This window comes from Taeniopygia guttata, chromosome 23 (genome assembly GCF_048771995.1).
Source record: "Taeniopygia guttata chromosome 23, bTaeGut7.mat, whole genome shotgun sequence".
Classification (NCBI taxonomy): domain Eukaryota; kingdom Metazoa; phylum Chordata; class Aves; order Passeriformes; family Estrildidae; genus Taeniopygia; species Taeniopygia guttata.
The window spans coordinates 6845448-6867131 of record NC_133048.1 but is presented as its reverse complement, the minus strand read 5'-3'; the positions used below and the strand labels follow the sequence as shown (position 1 = coordinate 6867131).

The 21684-nt window shown below is 54.9% G+C and overlaps 2 protein-coding genes and 1 non-coding gene across 15 annotated transcripts in view; 1 reads left to right on the top strand and 2 right to left on the bottom strand.

Annotated features, from left to right (window-relative positions):
* GMEB1 (glucocorticoid modulatory element binding protein 1) overlaps positions 1 to 11190 on the bottom strand; it is a 30599-nt gene extending 19409 nt beyond the window's left edge. Inside the window, exons 1-10 of one of the 3 annotated variants that reach the window (XM_072917978.1) lie at positions 11051 to 11190; positions 9294 to 9454; positions 8297 to 8379; positions 7268 to 7392; positions 6408 to 6511; positions 5845 to 5999; positions 4597 to 4725; positions 3774 to 3911; positions 2593 to 2715; positions 391 to 1543 (exon numbers count right to left, since the gene is read on the bottom strand). In XM_072917978.1, coding sequence (XP_072774079.1) covers positions 837 to 1543; positions 2593 to 2715; positions 3774 to 3911; positions 4597 to 4725; positions 5845 to 5999; positions 6408 to 6511; positions 7268 to 7392; positions 8297 to 8379; positions 9294 to 9421 — 1692 coding nt within the window. In that variant the 5' untranslated portion in view covers positions 9422 to 9454; positions 11051 to 11190 and the 3' untranslated portion in view covers positions 391 to 836. Of the gene's footprint in view, positions 1 to 390; positions 1544 to 2592; positions 2716 to 3773; positions 3912 to 4596; positions 4726 to 5844; positions 6000 to 6407; positions 6512 to 7267; positions 7393 to 8296; positions 8380 to 9293; positions 9455 to 10204; positions 10639 to 10800; positions 10953 to 11050 lie in introns of those variants that run through there. The other 2 variants (XM_072917977.1, XM_072917979.1) reach the window with 2 other exon arrangements.
* A 38-nt stretch (positions 11191 to 11228) lies between these two features.
* On the top strand, positions 11229 to 21267 carry LOC105758783 (discoidin, CUB and LCCL domain-containing protein 1). Of its 11 annotated transcripts, none has more exons than XM_072917973.1 (15): positions 11260 to 11494; positions 14237 to 14353; positions 16590 to 16727; positions 17168 to 17219; positions 17403 to 17475; positions 17641 to 17774; positions 17916 to 17953; positions 18072 to 18266; positions 18950 to 19071; positions 19156 to 19324; positions 19440 to 19532; positions 19733 to 19823; positions 20014 to 20051; positions 20218 to 20334; positions 20758 to 21267. In XM_072917973.1, exons 1-15 carry the CDS (start codon positions 11275 to 11277, stop codon positions 21144 to 21146), a joined length of 1986 nt encoding a protein of 661 aa, XP_072774074.1. In that variant the 5' UTR covers positions 11260 to 11274; the 3' UTR covers positions 21147 to 21267. The 11 variants fall into 11 exon arrangements, with proteins under 11 accessions (XP_072774075.1, XP_072774074.1, XP_030146271.4 ...); XM_030290411.4 differs by having other exon boundaries at positions 14237 to 14458; XM_072917974.1 differs by lacking the exon at positions 17403 to 17475 and having other exon boundaries at positions 11229 to 11494.
* A 227-nt stretch (positions 21268 to 21494) lies between these two features.
* Positions 21495 to 21623, bottom strand: LOC115498303 (U11 spliceosomal RNA). The gene has a single exon (XR_003963719.1). It is a non-coding gene; the product is annotated as a U11 spliceosomal RNA (small nuclear RNA).
* Positions 21624 to 21684: the final 61 nt, after the last annotated feature.

Below are 21684 nucleotides of genomic sequence, written 5' to 3'. Positions count from 1 at the left end.
AGTTGATATTCTTTGCCTTATACAAAAGGCTGAAGTAATCTTGGAGTATTCAGGCGGTGTTTGCATCACCAAGCCTTGCCAGGCAGGGAAAGGGATGGGGGAAAAGTGCCATGGGAAGAGGAGGGATTGGGATACAGGGACCCTGAGAGAAGGTCCCAGGGTTTTGCAGCTGAGAGCTCTGGACAAGGGAAGGGAGAGAGCAAACAAATACAAAAAAATAGAGATATAAAAACAATTTTGTGTGGAGGAGGAGAACATGGACAGTAAATTCATTGTACTGTCAGCCTCCCCAAAGAAAGAAAAATAATAAAAAAATTCCATTTGAGGTGACAATGAAGGGTCTGACAGAATTCCCTTTCCCTGGGGAAAATAAAAATACAAATGAGGTACCTGTTCCACCCCAAATCCGTCACCCCTTCTCACAGCCACATCCACACTCAAGTGTTATTGTCTCTCAAATAAAGTCTCCCGGCCAGGGCAGCCCTGGAGCAGAAGCACTGAGGCATGGCTAGTTCCTCCTGGTTGGGTTGTCCAGCAGAGATCCAGTCTCTCCTTCACCCTGCCACAAGCGGTATTGTTCAGTGCTCAATGGAGACGGAGCCTTATCCAAGTCTCACGTGTTTCTCCAGCTTTGTTTTCAAAAAAACCCCCAACTTTATATATATATATATATATATACATATATATATATATACATATATATATATATATAAAATATACAGTACAAGGAAAATATCCATGGTAATAAATGGGGTGGCTGGAAAAGATACTTAAAAAAAAAGCCTGAAATAAAACAAATTCCCAGCTCTTCCCCTAACTGATGCTTGTCTTCCCCATTAGTCTTCCAAGACCACAATCTCCACATTATGGACCTGGTGCTGATGGTCTTCCACATCTCCCACCACTTTCTCCTCAGTCCTCAGCTCTGTCTCCAGGATCACAGCTTTGCCCTCTGATTCGTCTGTGTCTGCCTCAGGATCTGGCGCCGGGTCGATCTCTATGATGGTCTGCCCATCGTCTGAGGTGCTTTCCACAGCTTGGATGGTGGAAGTGATGCCAGACTCCATGGCCACCAGTTCCACAGGGTTGACCATGGTTGCCACATTTGCCAGGGCCCCAGTGTCCTGCATGGCTGCTGAGCTCAGCAGTGCCAGGCTGGAGGATGGGTGCAGGGTGACGGTGTCCGAGGAACTGGTCTTGGAGGATGAAACCACGGTGGCATATCGGAAGAGCTGGGAGCCAGATGGCAAGGTATGAACAGTCACGGGGCTGGAGCCTTGGCTGAGGGTTGCCACTGGGATGTTGCCCACTGAGAACTGTTGTCCAACGGGTGCGATGGTGATGGGGGAGATGACAGTGAACTGAGGCTGCTGGATTGGGGTGGAGGGGCTAAGGATGGTAGCGGAGGCTGGGCGCTGCAGACGGGGTCTCTTAGGAGGCTTGGGAGTGCTCATGGGCATCAGCACCACGTTCTGGATAGTTTGGGACTTGGTCTTCTGGTCCCTGGCAAGTTTCTTCTGTTCTTCCAGCTGCCGCTCCAGATCTGCATAGGGAATGATTGAGCAACATGTCACAGCAGGGTAAGTAGGCGCTCCTGGGGTTCCAGAACCATCACTCCCAGGTTTGTGACAGGAGGTCACCCAACCACCCAGTGAACCTGATCATGGCTTCTCCCTCAAGATCAAATGGCACTGAAGGAAAAGGGTAGGTTTTTCTGCCACCTACATAGACCCAGTCAACGTACCAGCTGCCAGCACTCGGGTAAGACACAGGTTATATTCCACACATGTTGGCTACTCCTACTGACAAAGCAATGGACATTTCTGCTCCCCACAAGCTAAACCCACCTGCAAGGGAGAGTGGATAAACCCCCCCCCAGGCAGTTCAAATTGCTTCCTGAGCTTGGCTGGGTCACCTCCCCAGGACCCAAGCACCTGCACTGGGGATAACCAGCAGGATGCCTGGGTCAATGAAACATCTCCCTCAACACTTATCAGTGGGAACACTGGGAGCCAGAGTAGCACACTGACCTCATTTATCCAGGGCAATAGGGGACTAGAACATCTCAGATACCAACAGATCCTACAGTACATGGTGAGGAGGGAGACACATCCAGTGAGCAGCTCTGGGGATCCCAGGTCAGTCAGTGGCTTCAGCTCAGAGGAAGCTGAGCAGGACACCCAATAGCACCATAAGACAAGCACATAGCCCTGATAGCCAAGACAAGCAGAAGCTCAGCACCCCATACTCAGAGACGCTTATTAGCTTGGGTATAGCACAACACTGTCCACAGCTCAGGTGACCATGGCACAGCACTGAGCTGGCAGGTCCTGAGGGAATTGGACTCATGCCTGCAGCACCCCAACTGCAGCAAAGGGCACAGACTTTGGGCTGTCCAACGTCCCAAGCAACTGCTCTCTGTAAGACAGGGGAGAGAGGAAATTTCATTCAAGCGCTAGGACAGAAAGGGATTGGGATGCACTTATTTTGGGGCAGCCTGTACTGAACACTAACCCTAATTAACTGGGAAAAATGAGTCATGTCCATTCCCAAGAGTAGCAGCAGGATGTGAACTGTTGTTAGGCACTTTACCTGCCAGTGTGTAAAGAAACTGTTCCTCTCCTTGCTCTGTCTGGTTTTTCCTGTTGTCCAGTACCTTCTTGACTGTGTCCATTAAGCCAAATGTATGGGCGACATTGTTCAGGACTGCAGCATCTCCAAGGAAAGGACACAGGGACGTTAAGACTTGGGCACTCAAAAGATGCTCCTGTTACACCAAAAATTTTCTACTGCTTTTTAAAACTCTCTCTGTTCTTTCAGAAGGGCTAGCTAAAAAAAAAGGAAACACAACCCCCTCATCCTTCTGACATGCCAGGATTAAATAATCCCATTCACACGATGAAGCAAATTGGACAGAGCTGTGTCACTCAAGCAGCTCCTAACTGCTGCAAATGAAAGTGTAATTTGCAACCACAGAGATACAAACGAGCTCTCCACCTACAAATCATCACCCCATGCTCCTGACAGTGTCATTAACATGACAAGCTCCACTGAAAGCTGTGGAAAATGTCTATTATAATCCACTGACTTTCATCACTAACCGTTCTCAAAACCTGACACCTACCAGACACAAAAATGTGCCAGCCCAAAGTTAAATTAGAAAATTAAAAAAAAAATAACCTGGGTAAAATGAAGTTTGTGGCTACATGGCTGTTCTCCCAGGAAGAGCATCAACAAGAGATATTCACAGGGGCATGTGCTGAACCAGATTAGGGAGCTTGTTACAAATTAAAAATAACCCTGAAAAGGGAAGGGGATTTAATTTTAACCCAGATAATTTCCCTCATCTGGTTCAGCCCCCCAAAACAGGTTTTCTGGAACCAGTGAAAGCAGAACAAGAAGTGAGGGGGCAGGACCTGTTTAGGCCTGCAGTGTCACAGAGAAGTGTTTGAGTAACTCCAGTTGAAGCGACTCTGGGAAAGCTTCCATCACGGCTGGGAGCTGTGGACAGTCATCTGATGGTCCGAGCAAGCTGCCAGGGTCACTTTGCTCAGGGAACAGGATGGAATGGTGTATCCTTGTGCTTTGAAGCAGACACTTCACAGCTGGGCAGGCTGAGAACACAGACTATGCTCCCACAACTCAGCAAATGATTGGAACTTGCTCCTCATGCTGACTCACCAGCTTCACATGGTGGAATGGACTCTTAGCACTGCTTTTTTTTTTTTTTTTGCCTGCAACTGCCCTTTTGAGGCTTCTTCCTCACAACCTACCTGTCATCTGGAAGGGAGCCTGACCCAACCGCTGCTGCACACCTCTTAGGACTTCTTCTATTTCCTTTTGGATGTTACACACTACCTCTTCCATCAGCCCCACATCAGCTATTCCTTTCCAGAACATCAGCGTGTCCTCTGGCACAAAAGAGGAGGAAAAGCAGTCAATATATACAAGCATTTGGCATTTCTCCCACAGGGCAACCTTAAACTTCTCAGGCAAGCGTATCTTTTCAAGGTGACTACCTTTGCACGGTAGCTTGGCTACTGGGGTGGACAGGACATGTGAAAAAAATAACCAACCCAAATGGACTCAGGCAGCAAATCAGGGACAGGTTTTTAAGCAAGTCCATTAATTCTAAGGCAGCTTTTCATATTTTTGCAAGGTGCAGAGCTTAAAATAATTATTTGAGGACATTCTAACTAAGCTTCCATACTGATAGAACAAAGGGATGGAAGGCCAGAGAGACGCGGAACAGAGAGTTGACAGGGAACAAACATTACTCTTTGTTGGTTCCAGCCTGGCTCCAGGCTGGCAGATGTGTTTCAGATCCTTGGACTAAAACAGAAAACCCCCTCACTGCAACAAGTAACATCTGATCTGAGGGATTAGCCATCAGCCATGAGGCCAGGGCCAAAGTCCTACAGTGATAAGAAGTTCCATTGGCAGAAAGCCTGGATGCCTGGGTAATGCTGGAGATCCAAGGGGCTGAGGTACGGCTTTGTCATTGCCCAAACTTTACTTATTTGCAAGATTTAGGTTTCCAAAATGTAACAGGGGAGGAGAGGGAAAAAAAACACCCAACAAGCAGCCAAAGCTTACCTGAAATCTCATCCATGTCCTTTTTCATGCCTTCCTCAGTGGCCATGGTGACAGCAGCTGTCAGAGCTGAGTTCCACTCTATCCCCTCTTCCATATTCTCCTCTGACAGTGCAATCTGGGTGATGCTCCCTGCCAGAAAGCCCTCATCAGCTCCCTCTGATAGCCTGAATCCCTGCTTTGCTTCCTAACCCCTCAGTTCTCTCCAGGCTCTCTTTCACTCTTTGGGTCAGGTTTGTGCTTGGCTTCTTTCAACCAAAACAGTTAAAAGCAAATATTGCCGCTTCTCATTGGAACTGTGACTGTGAAAAGCTCTGGAGCTTCTGAAGGGAAAACCATATGCCTTGCACAGTGGAGTCCCGGCTCAAGGGAGCAGAAAGGGAGCAGAATAAAGAAGGGAACTCATAACGTTCAGCCCAGCCACCCTTCTCCCCTTGCATCATCCACAGGAAGCTCTGCACCCCTAATTCCTCATAAAATGGAGCTGGGGTCCCAGCTGGTTTATAAAAGGGAAATGGATCTGATGAAATTCTAAGTTTCTGGATCAAATTTGGGACTAACTAATGTGCAGCCACAAGTTGGCTATGGTGCTTTCCAAGAGATTCTCCTTATCCTATAGACAATTCTGCCATGTCACCCACCCAGGGGCTCAGAGAAATGTAACCCACCCAGCTTAACAATGTGGTACAGTTGGGAACAGTCTTCTCCCTTAACCTCAGCAAAGAGATCAATATCTGCTCTGGAGCACAGGATCACTGAGAACTTGCAGCTGGAATGACAATCAAATCATGTCCAACCACCACATCCTGTTCATGGATGTTCTGAAGAAGGACATAATTTCTAAATTCACTCCTGAGACCAACTCATGCCTTAATAACAGACTCCCAAATGGGAAATATATCAGAAAATGCTGTGCAAGCTCTCATAAGTGTTTGCTCCCATGAGGATCCCAGAACAAAGACACCTACAAGACTCTCAATCCTTCTCTGGGCTATGAAGGCTGCCTCTCTGGAAAGCAGCTTCTTGATGCCAGCTGTTTTCCAACCTTCACAGTCCCACAGAGCAGAGCTCCCTGACAGATGCTGCCAAGACTTCTCCAAACAGACAAAAGAAGCATTTTCCTTCCCAGAAACCAGAGCAATCTCCTGGTGGGACTGCCCTGATGTGCCCAGGAGGAAGGTGTAAAGTGTGTGTAGGAGGGAGAGGAGCATCAGAGGGAAGTTCCCATGGCATTGGTAACTGGTTTCCTACCATCAGCTGAGGTTGGAGTCTGCACCACGCTCTGCTGCCCTGGCACTGGTGCTCTGGCACTACTGATCAGAAGATCAAACTTGGTGCTTCGACAGGTGTTGGTGCAAACTTTGTCATGTTGGTAGAAGTCAATCTGCCCAGAATCCATCATCTTCCTGTGCAGGGAGTGGGGATAGAATCAGGCTCAGCTAAAATCTCAGCCTAGAGACAAAAGGGAGTATTCCACCTCGGAATGCTATGGTCATGGGAAGGAAAGAGAAAGGGAGATCCTAGGGCGACTCTGCACCCAAAAAAATCTCCTGCAGGGCTTTCAAATGGCAAGCACAAGAGACCTCCAGCTTCACACACATGTTTTCAGTCCTGTTCCACCCCAGGTTCCCCAGGCAACGCCACTTCTGTCCAGGGTGAGGGATCCTGACCCTCACATCATGGAGCCAGGATCTCTGCAGGCTGCTGGCCCAGGTAGTGTGGGACTCCATGGGGACTACAAGGCAGACAAAATGCCTGCTGGGGGTCCTGCAGCTGCACGGGTGGAGCTCTGAAGTTGGACAGGGGTCAAATACCTTAGCATGATTCCTCCGAGGCGAATGGCTCTCTTCCAATCCTTCAGGGTAGACTTCCCAGCCAGGTGAACAAAGTGCTTTGGGCTAATCAGTTGGTCATTGAACTGGTAATGAGACAAGCAAAGGCTCAGCAAACAGGGAGGATTGGGACATCCAACACAGCTCATCTGAGCCCCCACTTCCACCCACAGAGAAGAGCTGCTTCTCAGATCCCTCCCAGCTTTGATCCCCTGGGCACAGCAATGCTCACAGCTCTAGGCATTCACAGCCATTTTGGTTAGGCCAAAAACAGCCCTGAAGACTTTATATGAACAAAACAATCTCCTATGAACATGTATGGTCATTTTGGAGATCATTACAGGAGATTTCTGTTACATCCAATGGCCCAGCAGCATCCAGCTGCCACAGGTCTTCCCTTGAGCATCCATTCTGCCCTGCTCCAGTGACTTGAGTAGTTCCTGCTGAGGGGCAGGAGCACAAGGGGCTTGGCTGTCACACTGCCATGGTCTCAGGTGGGAAAAGGTAACACCTTCTCAATGCCACCTGCTTGACAAGCAAGTGACAGGAGTGAAGTACCAGGACACTGAGGAAAAGGGAGGAGGCAAAGCTCTGCCAGATCTCAACACGTATCTCTTGCCTGCCTTCAGTCCTTCCTCAAGGGCCAATACCACTGAAATACAAAATGGTTGATATCCTTCCCTCCTTAATCCATTCTTTCCATGCTTCTCCCCATCAAAAAACAACTTTGGCACCAACAATCCAAGGATTCAGGATGAAACACAAAAACTAAGGAATTCCTGTGGAGGCCAACCAGCACACCTGAAAAGCAGAAAGGAATCCACTGGGAGTTTCTCCTTTACCTTCACACACTTGACATTAATTCCTGGACAGACAAACTTCTTCCAGAGAAGGATGGCTTTGCTCTCCCCACAGGTGATGGGATAGGCGATCTCAATTTCCTCACTTGTTTCAAGGGTGCTGGGGTCTGAGGGAGGAACAGCTCAAAGTGAAACTTTCCACCAAGAGGCTCCAATCCCCCAAGGCGGGAGCTGGAAGCTCATAGGTTGTGAGACGTGCACTTGGGAAACCAAAAAAAAGGGCAGATCCCAGTTCAGGATCAGTCCTCTCCATCTTCTCAGAGTTAGTTCAGATTAACTCTAACAGCAACTGGCATCTGCTTTTTGGTGTAACAATGCTCCAAATGAAGCTTATCTATAAGGAAACATGAAATCAGAAAGCAAATGCATCTGTAAGGTGGGGAGGAATGAGAACAATCTTAGTGGCAACAAAATTCTTGCAGCTCTAGTATCTCTTTAGCAAGTATATCAGATATTTACTGATAATATAGTCTCTTCATGTGCAGAGTTTCTGCTAATACTGCCAAAAGACTCAAATTGACCCAGGAAGCAGAACTCTACTCAAGATCTAGTGACAGCATTCGGTGATAGGAGCCTTTTCCCACACACGGCTCTGGATGGGAGAGAGCAGTTGGAGCCAACCTGCTCTGTTCCTATGAACATCCAATCTAAACCATCAGGTGGCTGGTTCAGCGAAGACCCCACAACCAGGGCCTGATGCTTCAGCCACCACATCCTCAGCACCATCACTCCTGCTGCCAGTCTCTGGACATAGGACTAGGTGACATCCCGGCTCCCCTGGATCCCATGGGAACCCTTACCATTCATTGAAGGAGAGCCAGGATCTCACTTCCAGGACTTTAAGACCAAGCAGTAACAGCAGACTTTTATTCCAGAGTATGCCCAGCCCCTTTACCCATATCCATGCCTGGGAATCAGCATCTGCAGGGGCAGAGCCAAAAGGAAGCCCAGCGAACTGGAGACACCAGCCCTGCACAGGAGGGGATTCATCCACGCCAAGTGGGAACTCACCAATCCCTTCTTCCAGCTTGTGGATGGTGTGGGTTTCCACGGCCACCACAGCGGCGCTGGCCTCGGAGCCCTCTTGGTAAATCCTGTGGTGAAAGTGGCCATCCATAAACAAACTATATAAATTGTGGGAAATTAGGATTCACAGCACAGGGTTAAAAAATTCAGTAATTTTTTTTTTTTTGCCTGACCTCAAGGGACATTAATTTTGTCTGATACCGTTTCAATCACCAGGAATTTTTTGGCGAACACTAATAAAACAAATCATTAGTAATCCCAAGGGCTGGCAGACACAGAAGCATTCCCAGTGCTGTCATCTCACCCTCCACTCTGCCAGCGCCATTGAGGCAGCTCTGCAGGCTTCCCTGTGCCTTTTCCTCTGCTTTCAGTCACCCTCGACAACAGGAACCAGAACCCAGACAGTGTCCCAGGATTTCCCTTCCAGCCCTGTGTAACACTGCAATACAGATGACCACAAAGGGAAGTCACTGTCAGGCCCACAGCCACCCTGCCCTCAAACTAGAGCTATTTTTTTCCATCCTGATTGGTCCAGAGTGAAGATGAAGCCACTCTCTGCAGCAGCTGCCAGGGAGCTACAAAATTCCCTCCACATCCCAGCCCCACTTAGAAGAGGATTATTTTAGGGGAGAGCTGGCACAGAGGCACACTAAGGTTTGAACACACAGACCACTGCATCCAATGGCTGTAGTGTGGCAAAAACCAACCCTGGGACTCGAGAAGGAAAAGAGAGTCTGGGACAGCACTCTTCCATGATCCGGGAGCACTGCACCAACACAGCCTCACAGGACAATTTCAGGCCTCGGAGGCCCCATGACAACCACACACACAAAAGATTTAATCTGTTGCATTTTCTCTCTCCCCTACTTGGCACAAAACTGACACAGACCTGGAAAACACAGTGACGCTCAGTCCCATGAAAACCCACAGGGCTCTCCCCCCATCCCACCTTGCACCTCCCAGGTAGCACCATCCTACTCACCCTTGCTGCACCGGCTGGAGCTGCAAGATCACTTGGGTTTTGGTATCCTCCGGGTTCTCCCCTTCATTCCCGTCACTTGGTACAACCACCACATCACCCACAGGGACGCTCACCTCGGCATTCGCCATCTCTCACATGAACCCGGCAAGGTTTTTTCCTCCCTGTAGATCACGAGAGCTGGGAATAGATCTCAGAAGCAGATCCCCCTGGTATCATCCCACTCATAACTTCCCGAGCCAGCAGCTCTCTCCAGCTCTGAACCCCCAACTTGGCACCAAGGAACAGACCCACATTGGTGGGTTTTGGCAAGAGTGTGTTTTCAACACAGAGCTTCTCTCACTGGCCCTGGCCAGAGTGATTCCAGCCACCCCTGGCATGCTCTGATCCCTAACAGGAACATGCCTGTGGATGATCCTTCCCAGTAGAAGCTGGTGTCAAGGTGTGGTGCTAATGCAGGAAGACCTGACAGGGGGTCCCAGAGAAGCTGCACTCCCAGGGGATGTGCCTATGATTGTGCATGAGGCACAGAGGTGGTCTGGTTAGTTTGCAGCTGGAGGTCATCCCTGCAAGCCTGAGGTCTACAAGCTGCTGGGAAAGCCAGTCTCAGAATCATGAAATGGTTCAAGTGAGAAGGAACCTGAAAGCTCATCTCATCCCACCTCGTGCCATGGGTAGGGACACCTTCCACTTGACCAGCTGGTTCCAAGCCCCATCCTGCCTGGCCTTGGACGCTTCCAGGGATGGGGCAGCCAGCTTCTCTGGGCAACCTATGCCAGGGCCTCACTACCCTCACAGAGAAAAATTTTTTCTCAATATCCCATCTAAATCTCAGATAGGTGAATTTCAGGTCAGGATCTCCTGGTGGGTGAAGGGGTTTCAATATCCCGTAGTTGCGATACACCAAGACAAACCTGGTGAGCCGACGACACGGGGACCACGTGCCCACCCAGATCCAGGAATGGGACTCCCGTGGTTTCCTGCACCTCATCCCGCTCCGGGGGACAAACAGAGCCACCCGGGACCCCTCGAGAGACGGCAGAGCTTCGCCAGGATATCTGGCGCGGGGAGGGGGCGGGGGGGTCAATAGGACACGGACAAATAGCGGCGGTGATCACGCCGAGGCCTTAAGTGAGAAGCGGGGGGAGCTGCAGAGAGAAACCCGCGGCCCCCGCCGGGTCCTCGCGCCGCCGCTCGGGGGTCCAGAGGTCACATGACATGGGACCCGCGGGACCACCCCGCGGCGCGCGCGGTGCGAAGGGGCGTGGCCTGCCCGGGGGAGGGGGCGTGGCCTCGGCCCCCCTCCCCACGGCGCTGCTACCCCGCCGCTGCCCCCCCCATCCCGAGCGGCGCGCGCGTGACGCCCGCCCTTGCGGCAGCGGCGGCGGCACGTACAGCGGCGACCCCTCCCTCCCCTCTCGGCGGGGCCAGGCCCCCTCCCGCCCCGCCCCGCCCCTTCGCGCCGCATGCCCCTCCCGGCCCCCATAGTGCGGCGCCGGCTGGGCCTTACCGTCGGCGAACGGCCGATACCGGGGGCTGTGGGACGGGGGAACGGGGGGATGGGGAGGGGGAGGGGGGAGGCGGGCCGGGCAGCAGCAACGCATGCGCAATGCCCGCCGCGGCCTCGGCCGCCAGCACTTCCGGCCGCCGCCTGCCTTAAAGGGGCCGACCGGTGAAGCACGCAGCGCTGTGCTGCTCCCTGGTGGCCGCCAGCAGTATCGCCTTCGCGGCGTCACCCGCCAGCCCAAGCCACGAGTTACCGGCGGGGGTGTCACGGCGAGGTTCGCTCCCCCCGGTCACAGCAGCGAGTCGTGGAACGCGCTACCAGGCGTCTCCCGCCCCGCCCCAAGCCAGCCCCGGCGGGACCACCGGGACCTCCCCCGGCCGGCCGTCCCGCCAAATCCCCCATTGCCCCCGCCGTGCGTGCCGGTCGACTGACAACGAGGCAGACCAATGGTAACGCGGGGTCGGGCGGCGACAGCCAATGGGCGCGGCAGGACGAAGGGAGGCGTGGCCGGGAGACAGCGCTGCGGAGCCGCGGTGGGGCCGGGCGGCGGCGGCGGCGGCGGCGGCGGCGGCGGCGGCAGCAGCGGCAGGAAGGAGGATGCGGGCGGCCGGCGGGGCGGTCCCGGGGGCGCTGGTCTTGGTCTGCCGCTGCCTCCTGCTCAGCCCTTTGGGGCTGCGCTCGGCCGGCGCACAGGATGGTGAGTGCTGATTGCGGAGCACCGGCGGGACATCTCACACCGGGACGCGGTATTGGGAGCCCCACTCCCACCAGTATCTCCGGAGCTTCTGCTTCGCTCGCCGGGATGAGACCGGAACTTGGTGCGGTATGGGGACTGGGAAGGGGGACCGGACGGGCTCGTCTCTGCCCCGGGACGGTTCGGGACGGGCTCTTTGCGGTGTCTGGACTGGGATCGAATCAGGATGGGCTCCTGGTAACGGTTCCCTGCTGTTACCAGGGCAGACCACACCGGCACAGGGTCGTCGTGGTGCGCCTGCCCCGGTTCCTTTCCGGAACGGGATCTTTGCCATCCCTCTGTCCCGGTACCGACCCGGGACAGGGTCCCTGCCATCCCTTTGCTTCGGTACCGACCCGAAACGGGATCCTCGCCAACCCTCTGTCCCGGTACCGGACTGGACGGGGTCCCCGCCGTCTGTCTGTCCTGGTCCGGGACGGGGTCCCCAGTATCCCTCGCTCCGGTGCTGGACGGGACGAGCTCTGTCCCTGCTCCCACCACCCCCGCATCACGCCGGTCCTGCACCCGCCCATTTTCCCCGCTGCCACCCCCAGCTCCCTCTGTCTCTGCCCCCGGTGGCGAGTACGCCTGGGGTCCTTAGAGTCCCGCGTTCGGCTCCATCCTGCCTGCAGGGCTTTCCCGGGGAACCCCTAATCCCCGGGTTAAGAGGATCGCTGGAGTTCACATGCAGAGCCGGGCAGTGGGCTTCATCCCGGGAATGCCGTTCTCGGGGGAATTTGTAGCCGCGGCATCCAGGACGACCCCGAGGAAATGCTCGCCCAAACGTGATCCCAAAGTTCGTGTTTCCCGGTGTCACTCGTCCCCAACTCATCCAAGAGCGAGGAAACAGCTACAGGTCAAGCAAAACATTATTTTCCCCGAGGGGAAACTGAGGCACGGGGACAAGCTGGGATCACGGGAGGTAGAATCCCGCTACGTTCCCGGTCAAAAAGTGTGATTTAGGGCACATCATGCAACGGGTTTCCACGAGATACCAAACCCACTGGTGGACGCGGAGGAGTTTTCCCGGAGCCAGCAGCATGACAGAGGCAGGGGTGTGCCGGGATTTTGCCGGAGCATTGCCCTGTTGTGTCTTTCTTGCATCCTGTGAGAAAACAAACAAATCCCTGGCAGGAATGATCCCAGCGGGGTCCGGCCGTGAGTTCACCCTCGCCCACCGGAAATCCAGTTTTCACATTTTTTGGGAGGGGAGTAAAGTTTCCGTGGTTGGGAGCAAGTACCCCGTGGCTGTCTTGGCTGTTCCTGGCCCCTCGGTACCATCTTTGGCGCCAAATTCCCAAGAGTGCCTGCAGCTCTCTGTTTATCTCTGACATTCCCTCCTGGCACGCGCTGGTCACACTCCGGATGTTTTTAACAAAGCTTTCCTTTCCTTGGATGAGTTTTTCCCGGAGTGGGTCCCCACAGCTCTTCTGCACCACCAGTACGGATAGAGGGGGATCCATCCAAGACCCCCAGTTGGGCTCACATATCCAGCTGTTCTGGCCTTAGAGGGTTTTCCATACAGATCCCAGTGGCTTCAACTTTCTGTGCTAGAAACTCCCCCTAAATACCCCAAATTTCTCTCCTGCAGCAGAGCATGCCTTCTGGAAGCTATTGTCCTGGCAGCCCTGGGATCTCTGCTGCCCACCCCGCACCCCCACCCCCCCCCGCCATCCCCCACTCTTGGAGGGCCTGATCCTTCCCAGCTCCGCTCTGTCAGCAGACACTGCCCAGAAAGGGGGAAAGTTGGTGATTTTTCCCAGTCCCACAGGATAAACCTCCCTCCAGTTTGGATGCAAGCCCTTCCCACAGGCTAGGGAGGAGGGGGCTCTGTGCAGGGGCTGGCATCTTTCACCACCAGCCTCCCCATTTTTTATCCCTGCAGGATTTTATTTTCCCTTGCTGGCGCTTTGTGTTGTCTCCCAGCAACAGTGAGGGGAGCCAAGGCTGGGCAAATCTATGCCAGCCATCCCTTTTCTTTCTGGCTGTGCCAGGATGATGCTTGGCAGGAGCAACAGCTTTTAGGGGATGTGAGGAGGAGGTGTTGAGCACTGGACCCATACGAACGCCTGGCCCACACAGTGGGGGCTGAGTGGTGCTTTCCCACTTTCCCTGCACCCCAATCCTGCCCAGAAATTATGGCCAGGTCTCAATGCCTGGTGCTTTCAGTTTATTTCCAGGATATTCCCTCATGCCCAGAGGCAGTGAGCTCAGAGAAAAGCCCCTTTTGTGGTGGGTCTGGCATCTGGCATATTCTCGCTATCCATAACATTGTTTCTTGCCTGGGAAGGAGGCAATGGGGATGCAGCTGCCCAAGGTTATCCTCAAGGTCAAGGCTGCAGTTAGGGTGTCCCCAGGGCTGCCTAGTTCTGTATGGCTGCATGGAGTAGGGATATTCTCTCCTTGAATCCTTCTATATCCCCCCAAACTAAGGTTCTCCTCTACTGGAGGATGTAGAGGAGCTGGAGGTAGAGGGTCATGCTGGGTGGCTGTGGGGGAAGCTATGGCAGCTTCATCCCTGGATCCGCCTGTGGGCAGTTCCCACTGCCAGGAGCATTCAGAAGAAACACCAGAAAATTATGCTTTGTATGAGGAAAACATCTGAAGAGGCTGCATGTGCCCAGGGGTTGTTCTGGGGGCCTCACCAAGGGCGGAAACTGAGGCAGGGAACAGCCTGTCTGAGCAGTCTCCCCGGTGTCTTTGCAGGAAATGGCTGTGGCCACACACTGCTGACACCCCACAGTGGCACCCTGAGTTCCAAGAACTACCCGGGCACGTATCCCAACCACACCATGTGTTGCTGGCGGCTCCAAGCCCCCCCAGGTACCTCCCTACTCCTGGCATTCGGGGATGTGGATCTGGAGCCCTCGGAGCACTGTGCTCACAGCTCCTTGCTGCTCGCTGACCCCCAGACTGGCACTGTTTACGGTAAGGGGGTTCTGGGGGAACTGAGGCAAGGGTGATACAATGTTGTGGACAGGGAGAATATCAGGAAAATCTGGGGTTTTAGCTGATTTCATCATGGGGAGGAAGAATATCTGAGGAGGGGGGTAACCAAGTGGGGCAGTATCCAAGGACAGGGGTATTGAAGGAAGGGCTATCCAAGGAGGGGAATATCAGAGGATGAGTGGTATCCAGTATCTGACAAGTGGGTTATCCAAAGAAGAGAAATATCCAAGAATGGGGATACCTGAGGAGTGGGGCTACCCAAATAGAAGGGTTGATATCCAAGGAGGAGGATATCGAAGGAGACTAATATTTGCAAATGGGGATATCTGAGGAGGTGGGTACCCAAAGAGATGATTATTGCGAAGCCTGGGGGGGAACTGCCCGGCTGGGACCAGATGCAGCCACTGAATAATTAATTTGTTGGCCCAGCTAACGCTTCCCGGATTTTCCCAGACAGATTTAATGGTCTTGGAGGGATTTGGCAGCACTGGAAACATGACAAATGCCGAGGAAAACATCTGGGGGTCGGGGGAAGCATCAAGTGATGGGGTGGGATAGAGGAGCAGCCCTGGTGAGGGGCAGGACCTGGACAGGAGATGCAATGGGAAATGAAGAATGGAAAGGAGCTGGCTTGTATCCATGGGACTGGGAACTTTCCCTGTTCTTCAGGGCTTTCACCCTTTCTGGGCTGGTCCCCATCCCCTCTACTGTGGCCTCAGGGACATAATTGTCCCCAACGCTAAGAGACATCCCAGCCCAGGCTGAGATACAGCAATGTGGGAAAGGGGAGTACTCCCACATGATGCTCTTGGGGGCCTAGGGCAGGTGACTGGGCACCCACAGCCCCTTTGGGTGACACCAGAGCCATGCCAGCATGACGCAGAGCTTGAGTTCCACTCCATGGCTGACACTGGCCCTTGAGAAGTCCCAGATGTTTTCTGGGAAGCAGTTGGAGAAGGCAGAGGCTGTGGGCTCCTTTCCTGACTCAGAGCTGGTGTCTGGCCCCTGGCCTGATTCTGCTGGGATGTGTCAGGGTCCCCATGGGGGTGGCTGCCTCTGGGACTCAGCTGAGAGGTCCCCAGCTCCCAGGCTATCACTGAGATCCATACAGAAGTGGCACCAGTGACCCAGGGCAGCGTTGCCATCTGGCAATTGGTGGAAGGGAAATCTGCATGTGGCTCATCTGCATACTGTGCAGATCTCAATTCTGTCACATATGTGAGATCTCTGCTTGCACGTGTCCCACGTCCCCTGGGACTGACCTCCTGGTTCAACGTGACCAAGGCAGGATAGGGGTGTGGGTCAGGGTAGAGAAACCAAGGCACAGGGGGAGGTGTCACCAGCAGCCCCAGGGGAACACGGGCATAGTTCCCTGTCCCCAGGCATTTGCTCAAAACATCTCTGGGTGCCCAGAGGCCCAAGTGATAGGCGTGATACAGAGCAGAGCGATGTGGGGGACAGGGGGTGATGGCAGTCCAGGCATTAGGGCCATGTTCTGTCCCCAGCTGGAACCAGAGATATCCCTAAGGAATCTGCCTGCCTGCTAAGCCAAAGTTATAATGAGGGAGATAGAATTGCAAATTAATGTGTATTAAATGAGGGGAGGGGGCAGTTTAGGAGGCAGCTTCAGCAGCATCTATGAAAGGGGATATGGGGAGGAGACAAGGACACAGCTGCCATTTTGGGGTCCCGTAGGGTGATGCCGTGTGTACCAGTCTCTGCAGTGGGGGATGTGGTGGCAGGTGCCCAGTGAGGGCAATGGAGCCGCCCTGGGCATGGGACCATCCTGTCATGAGGTTGCCCTGGCCTGGGACCACCCTGGGTGTGGGACCATCCCAAAACATGAAACCATCTTCAAGATGGGACCAGCCTGGCATGGGGCCATGCTTCATGGGACCACCCTTCAGCACCCTGGTGCTGAGACTACCTTGAGGATGGGCCACCCTGGATGTGGAACAACTCTGGGACCACCCTCAGCACAACCCAAATGCCTGAGCCCCCCTGGCCCTGGCAAGGGCCAAGCCAGGTGAGGTAAAGTCCTGGGGTCTGGGTGTTCAAGCGTGTCCCCAGGGACCCCAAATCCTCTCCTTGGTGCCATCCCTGCTGGCAGGGCCCTACTGCAGGAACTCCATCCCTTCTGCCCCACTCCTGGTGACAAACTCCAGCACTGTGACCGTCCTGTTCAACAGCACCAGCCACCGCTCAGGACGAGGCCTCCTTGTGTCCTATGCCACCTCACAGCACCCAGGTAGGGGCAGCATCCCCTGGGATGCAGAGACACCCCTGGGATGTGTCCTGGCCCATGCAGGGATGTGGAGGAAGCTCCTTGCTGATCCCAGGATGAACTTCCATTGCCCTGAGCTCTCGAACTTCCATGTTCTCCCTGGCTGAGGGCAAACATGGGAGACCCACAGGCCAGCTGGGACCCCTTTGAGAACCCTGAACCCCCAAGTCAAGTGGCACCCCAATATCAGGAAGAGCCACAGGCAGCATAGATTGTGCCATGGGGCCAATGGCTGCAGAGATCAAGGGGCCATCCCTCCCTGCCCCTCCAGACATGGGGGCGTGAAGGGCAGAACCCAAATGAGGAGCAGGATTCGGTTGGGAATGGAGTGCCCTGAGGCAGAAAGGAGTGTGTGTTGTGGGGCAGGTGGGGGTCCCTCACCCTGGGGTGTCCCTGCTTTGCAGACCTGATCTCCTGCCTGGTTCGAGGCACCCACTACACCCAGGAGCACATCAGGTGAGTGGTTGGAGTGGGGAATTGTCCCATTTTGGTGTCCCCTGCCGCAGGGGTCCCCACCAGCCCTGGTTTCATCTCCATCCCTCTCCTGACATAAAGCTCCGGTGGGATGGGGAGCAGAGTGGGTATGAAGAGGGGTTGGATGGGAGGGAGCCCTGACCCACCCCTTACCATGTGTTTCAGTGTGTACTGCCCTGCGGGCTGCAAGGACATCCATGGGGACATCTGGGGCAACCCGAGCCAGGGCTACCGGGATGTAAGTGTGGGCACCATGGTGCACCCACCAGGGATGGTCCCCACAGCACATGTGGCCACTGCTTGTCACCCTTGTCACCCAGAGGTGATGAGTGTGGCCTTGAGGTGCCCCACGGGTTGCTCAGGCCTGCCGTGGGGGGCTGCCCTTACTCCCCACTCCCTGCAGACATCAGTGCTGTGCAAGGCAGCTGTGCATGCCGGGGTGATTGCGGATGAACTGGGCGGGCAGGTCACCCTGTCCCGGGAGAAGGGGATCACGCTCTATGAGTCAGCCTTTGCCAACGGGCTCCGTTCCAAAAGGTAGGTGAGGAGTGGCTGGGGCTGCACCCACAAGCTGCGCGACCCACCCGCACTGACACTGGGAAACTGCCACCCCTGGGTTTCAGAGACCCCAGGGTTTGTTCACCCTGTCTGATGCTCCCCCTCCTTTCTTCCACACAGGGGATCCCTCTCTGAGAAGCGACTTGTATTCCACAAAGGTATTTTTTTCCCATTTCCCCTGAAATTAAGGTATGATTTTAGCTGTTAGACCTGCTGCCACTCCCCTGTGCCTGGTTGGGGTTTCCGGGTTCCCAGTGTGCTGTCTCCTGTCCCCAGCTTGTGATGATGTGCTGGAGGTGGTCACCTTCAATGCCTCGTCCTGGTGGCATGAGGTGGATGTCCTGGGCCAGGACCGAGCCTGGGTGGCCGAACAGGCAGCACTTAGCACCACTGGCCACTCCTGGGCAGCTGAACCTGGTGCCGAGGCTGCCTGGCTGGAGCTGGACCTGGGCACCCGAAGGAATGTCACAGGTGTGTGTTGGGCTTCAGAGGGGAGCAACAGCTGCCTGTGTCCCCATGCCACCCTGACCACTGTGCTCCCACTGTGCCAGCTTCACTCATCCCCACAAAACTGCCCATGGCAGTTGCACCCCAGTAATTCCCAGGATACACTGGAGTTCATTGTGCTGTGGTTTTACTGGTGCAAACTGGGATGCAGTGCACACCAGCCCCTCTGACTGCTCCTGTCCTTCTCTTGTCCCTTTGCCCCCCTCATCTGCAGCCATTTCTGGGATGAACAAGTTAATATTATGCTCTTGCATCTGGTGCCAGTGAGTGTCTTTTGTGCAGCCCAAGCCTGCCAAAAGCAGGGGCTTTGTATGCCAGTGGCTGGCGACCGCAGCGAGGAAAATGGGAACATTGTCTGGCCAGAGGCTGGAGGAGGGGGGAATGCAGGGCTGGCGGGCGGGGCTGGAGGTTGTCAGTTCATGGGTGCAGACCAGAGCATCCCACACTGGAATCTGCCACCCAAACTCCCTCCCAGGGTTAGAAGGATCCCCCTCTGCCAGGTGATGTTTCCTGCCCTCCTAGTCCTTTCCCAGCTGGGTCTTGAGTATCCCAGAGATAGGGGTTATTCCAGCTGGGAGTAGAGGGCAGCCCATTGCCAGCGCTGCAACTGCTGACTGACAGCGGGGAACCCCCTCCTGTATTCACAGGCATCATCACAAAGGGCTCCTCTGAGCAACATGACTACTACGTGACATCCTACCGTGTCTCCTCTAGCCGTGACGGGAAGAATTGGAGACCCTACAGAGGCAACAGGGGTCAGGAGGACAAGGTGGGCATGGGGAGAATATCACGGGGCTGAGACCCCCTGCCCATGGATATTTAGCCATTGACACCTTTTCACCCTGTCTGGTAGGTGTTTGAAGGAAATGCTGACAGCCAGGGGGAGGTCTCTAATGTCTTTATCCCCCCCATCATTGCCCGCTACATCCGTATCACACCACACAGCTGGCACCAACGCGTGGCCCTGAAGGTGGCCCTGGTGGGCTGCCAGCTGGCACGGGTCCGCGTGCCCCATTCCTACGGTGAGACCCTCCACAGAAGCTCACGCCCCCATGTCCAAAACATCCTCCTGGGGCCTTCACCTTCCTGTGCACCCTGTGGGGGTCCCACAGTCACAGTCCCTGCTTTGTCCTGTAGTGCCCAGTGTCCCCAGGGAGGTGCTTGAACCCACCAGCCACCCAGCCAGCCGCACCCCCATCCCTGGCATCGCCCTGGATCCAGAGAAGGCAGGTGGGTGCCATGGGGGAGCTGTCCTTAGGGCGCAGCATTGTGTTTTGGTGTTCGAGGTACCACTGGGGCTTCATTCCTCCCCCCCATGGGAACACATTGATTTTCCTCCTCTAGTGGCCCCAGGTGGGCTTCTGGCACTCATGGGTGCAAAGGGATAGGATGTGGGGGCACAGGGCGCTGACACTGCCCTCCATCCCCAGGCTCCACACTGCTGGTGATGCTGCTTATTGGCGGCTTTGTGTTCCTCTGCTCCTGCCTCCTGCTCCTGGCTTTCCTCTGCCACAGGAAGAGGTTGGTCCTGTCTTGTCCCCTGCTTTGCCCTGGGGTACTTGGCATCACCTCTCCAAATTCCAGCAGCCTTATCTAGCTGCTCACTGGGTCCCAAGGGGTGCAGCCCCTAAGGCAGTGGGTGTGAGGAGATGTGATGGTGGGCACAGGGTAGCTGGCACCTCTTGCCCCATCTTGCCTCTCCCATTGGCAGGAAATCAGCAGTGGAGCTGAACTGCGGGATCACAAAAGGTAAAAGGGTCCACAACTCCTCCCCAAAATCGGAGGTCTTTGTGCTGTGGGGTGCAGCTGGTTTAACTGGTGCTGGTGCCAAGCTTGGACTTGTTCCGTGCCCCAGGGGCACCTGCATGTCCAGGTGACAGTCGGTGACACCTGAGGGTTTCCTCTCCCTGCCCAGGGTACCCCATGCTGGAGTCCAGCCAGGTCTGCTCCCTGCAGAGCTTGCCAGCCCCCAGTCTGGCGTCCTTCACCATGGCCCCCACACCAGGGGACCTCAGCTGGACCCATTCACCAGGTAAGAGGCACTGGTCCCTCAGCCCAGAGCTGGAGTCGAATCTTCCTGATTGCACCTCTTTCTCCATTCTGGTCTGACCCCTCCTGCATAGTTGTCCTGTGCAGCAAGGAGGCCCTGATAAATTAGACATGCCCATTCAATTATTATAATTTATTGTAATAACACCACACATTATTTAGTAGTAGTAGTAGTCCACCTCAATTACAGCTGTTGGCACTGGAGAGTGGCTGGGGACAGCAGGAGCCGCTGTCTGTGGTGTGGCAGAGGAATGTGGGGTCTCCATGGGTGGGTGCCCTGTGTTGGGTGGGTTTTGGCAGTTTTTCTATCCCTGAAAGTCCAAACATGCTCAGACTGTCAAGCCAACCTCATGCACCTCTGCTGCAGCATCATGACCCTCCTGACATGGCAGCCTCTCTGTTTCAGAGTACACTGAGCCAGACCTGGTGCAGGTGAGCCCCAGCAGCCAGACAGGTCCGTCCACCTTCAAGCCACTCCTGGAAGAGGGCTACACTCTACCGCTGGTCCTGAACCACTATGACATCCCAGGGAAGCACCATGAGTATGCAGAGCCACTGCCGCCAGAGCCTGAGTACGCCATGCCGTTCAGTGAGCTGGAGCCCGCTGGGATGCGCCGCAGCACTTGTATCATTGCAGGACCTGCCGGGTGCTCCCCGGTGCCGTACCAGACCCCTGCCCTGCAGCCCGGGGAGCTGCCTGCTGGGGTGGAGCGGACTGGCAGCCCCTGTTCTGAGGGGTCCCGTGGGTTGCCTAGGCACTGTCCCCTCGCACATGTGTACCAAGAAGCTTTGTGAGGAGGGGAGCACAGCGGCACAATATAGGGCGGGGAGAAGGCGTGTACAGGAAGATCTTTTTGCACTCGCAGTGGGCTTTTTAAAAGTAATCCTATGTAAATATATGTTTAACATATAGAAAGATGTGGACTGGAGTGTCCTATACTGCCTGCTGGCTAGGGATGTGATCAATCCACCTGAGCCAGGATGTTACAGTTCTTGCCCCCCTCTCCCACTGCCCGCGGTGTCGAAGCCCCCACGCCAGCAGCCTGGAAGCCCTGCTTGGGGCAGGACAATACGCCGGGACACCGGAAGCCCCTGGCCGCGGCAGAGGCCGCTCAGAGCCCGTTCTCTGCCCTTCACCGGTGCCGGGGTGCCAGAACAGGCGGTTACCAGCAGCCCCCCTCACAAAAATTGTGCTTCCGAAATCTCTTGATGTCGATTCCGCGGGGGTGGCACACGGCCCCCCCCGTGCCACGCACGGCAGAAGCCCTTTTTGAGAGACGCTTTTTACCCCACCCAAACCGGGAAAGCGCCGGTGTGCCGGAAGGACAGGGCG

What these genes read in the sequence shown, in the direction of transcription:
- LOC105758783 (XM_030290411.4), top strand. Translation starts at nt 11,275, where the DNA reads ATGGGCGCGGCAGGACGAAGGGAGGCGTGGCCGGGAGACAGCGCTGCG. An exon ending in CACCCGAAGGAATGTCACAG is followed by an intron (nt 18,267 to 18,949) that starts GTGTGTGTTGGG and finishes CTGTATTCACAG; the next exon opens with GCATCATCACAAAGGGCTCC. An exon ending in CAGCTGGACCCATTCACCAG is followed by an intron (nt 20,335 to 20,757) that starts GTAAGAGGCACT and finishes TCTCTGTTTCAG; the next exon opens with AGTACACTGAGCCAGACCTG.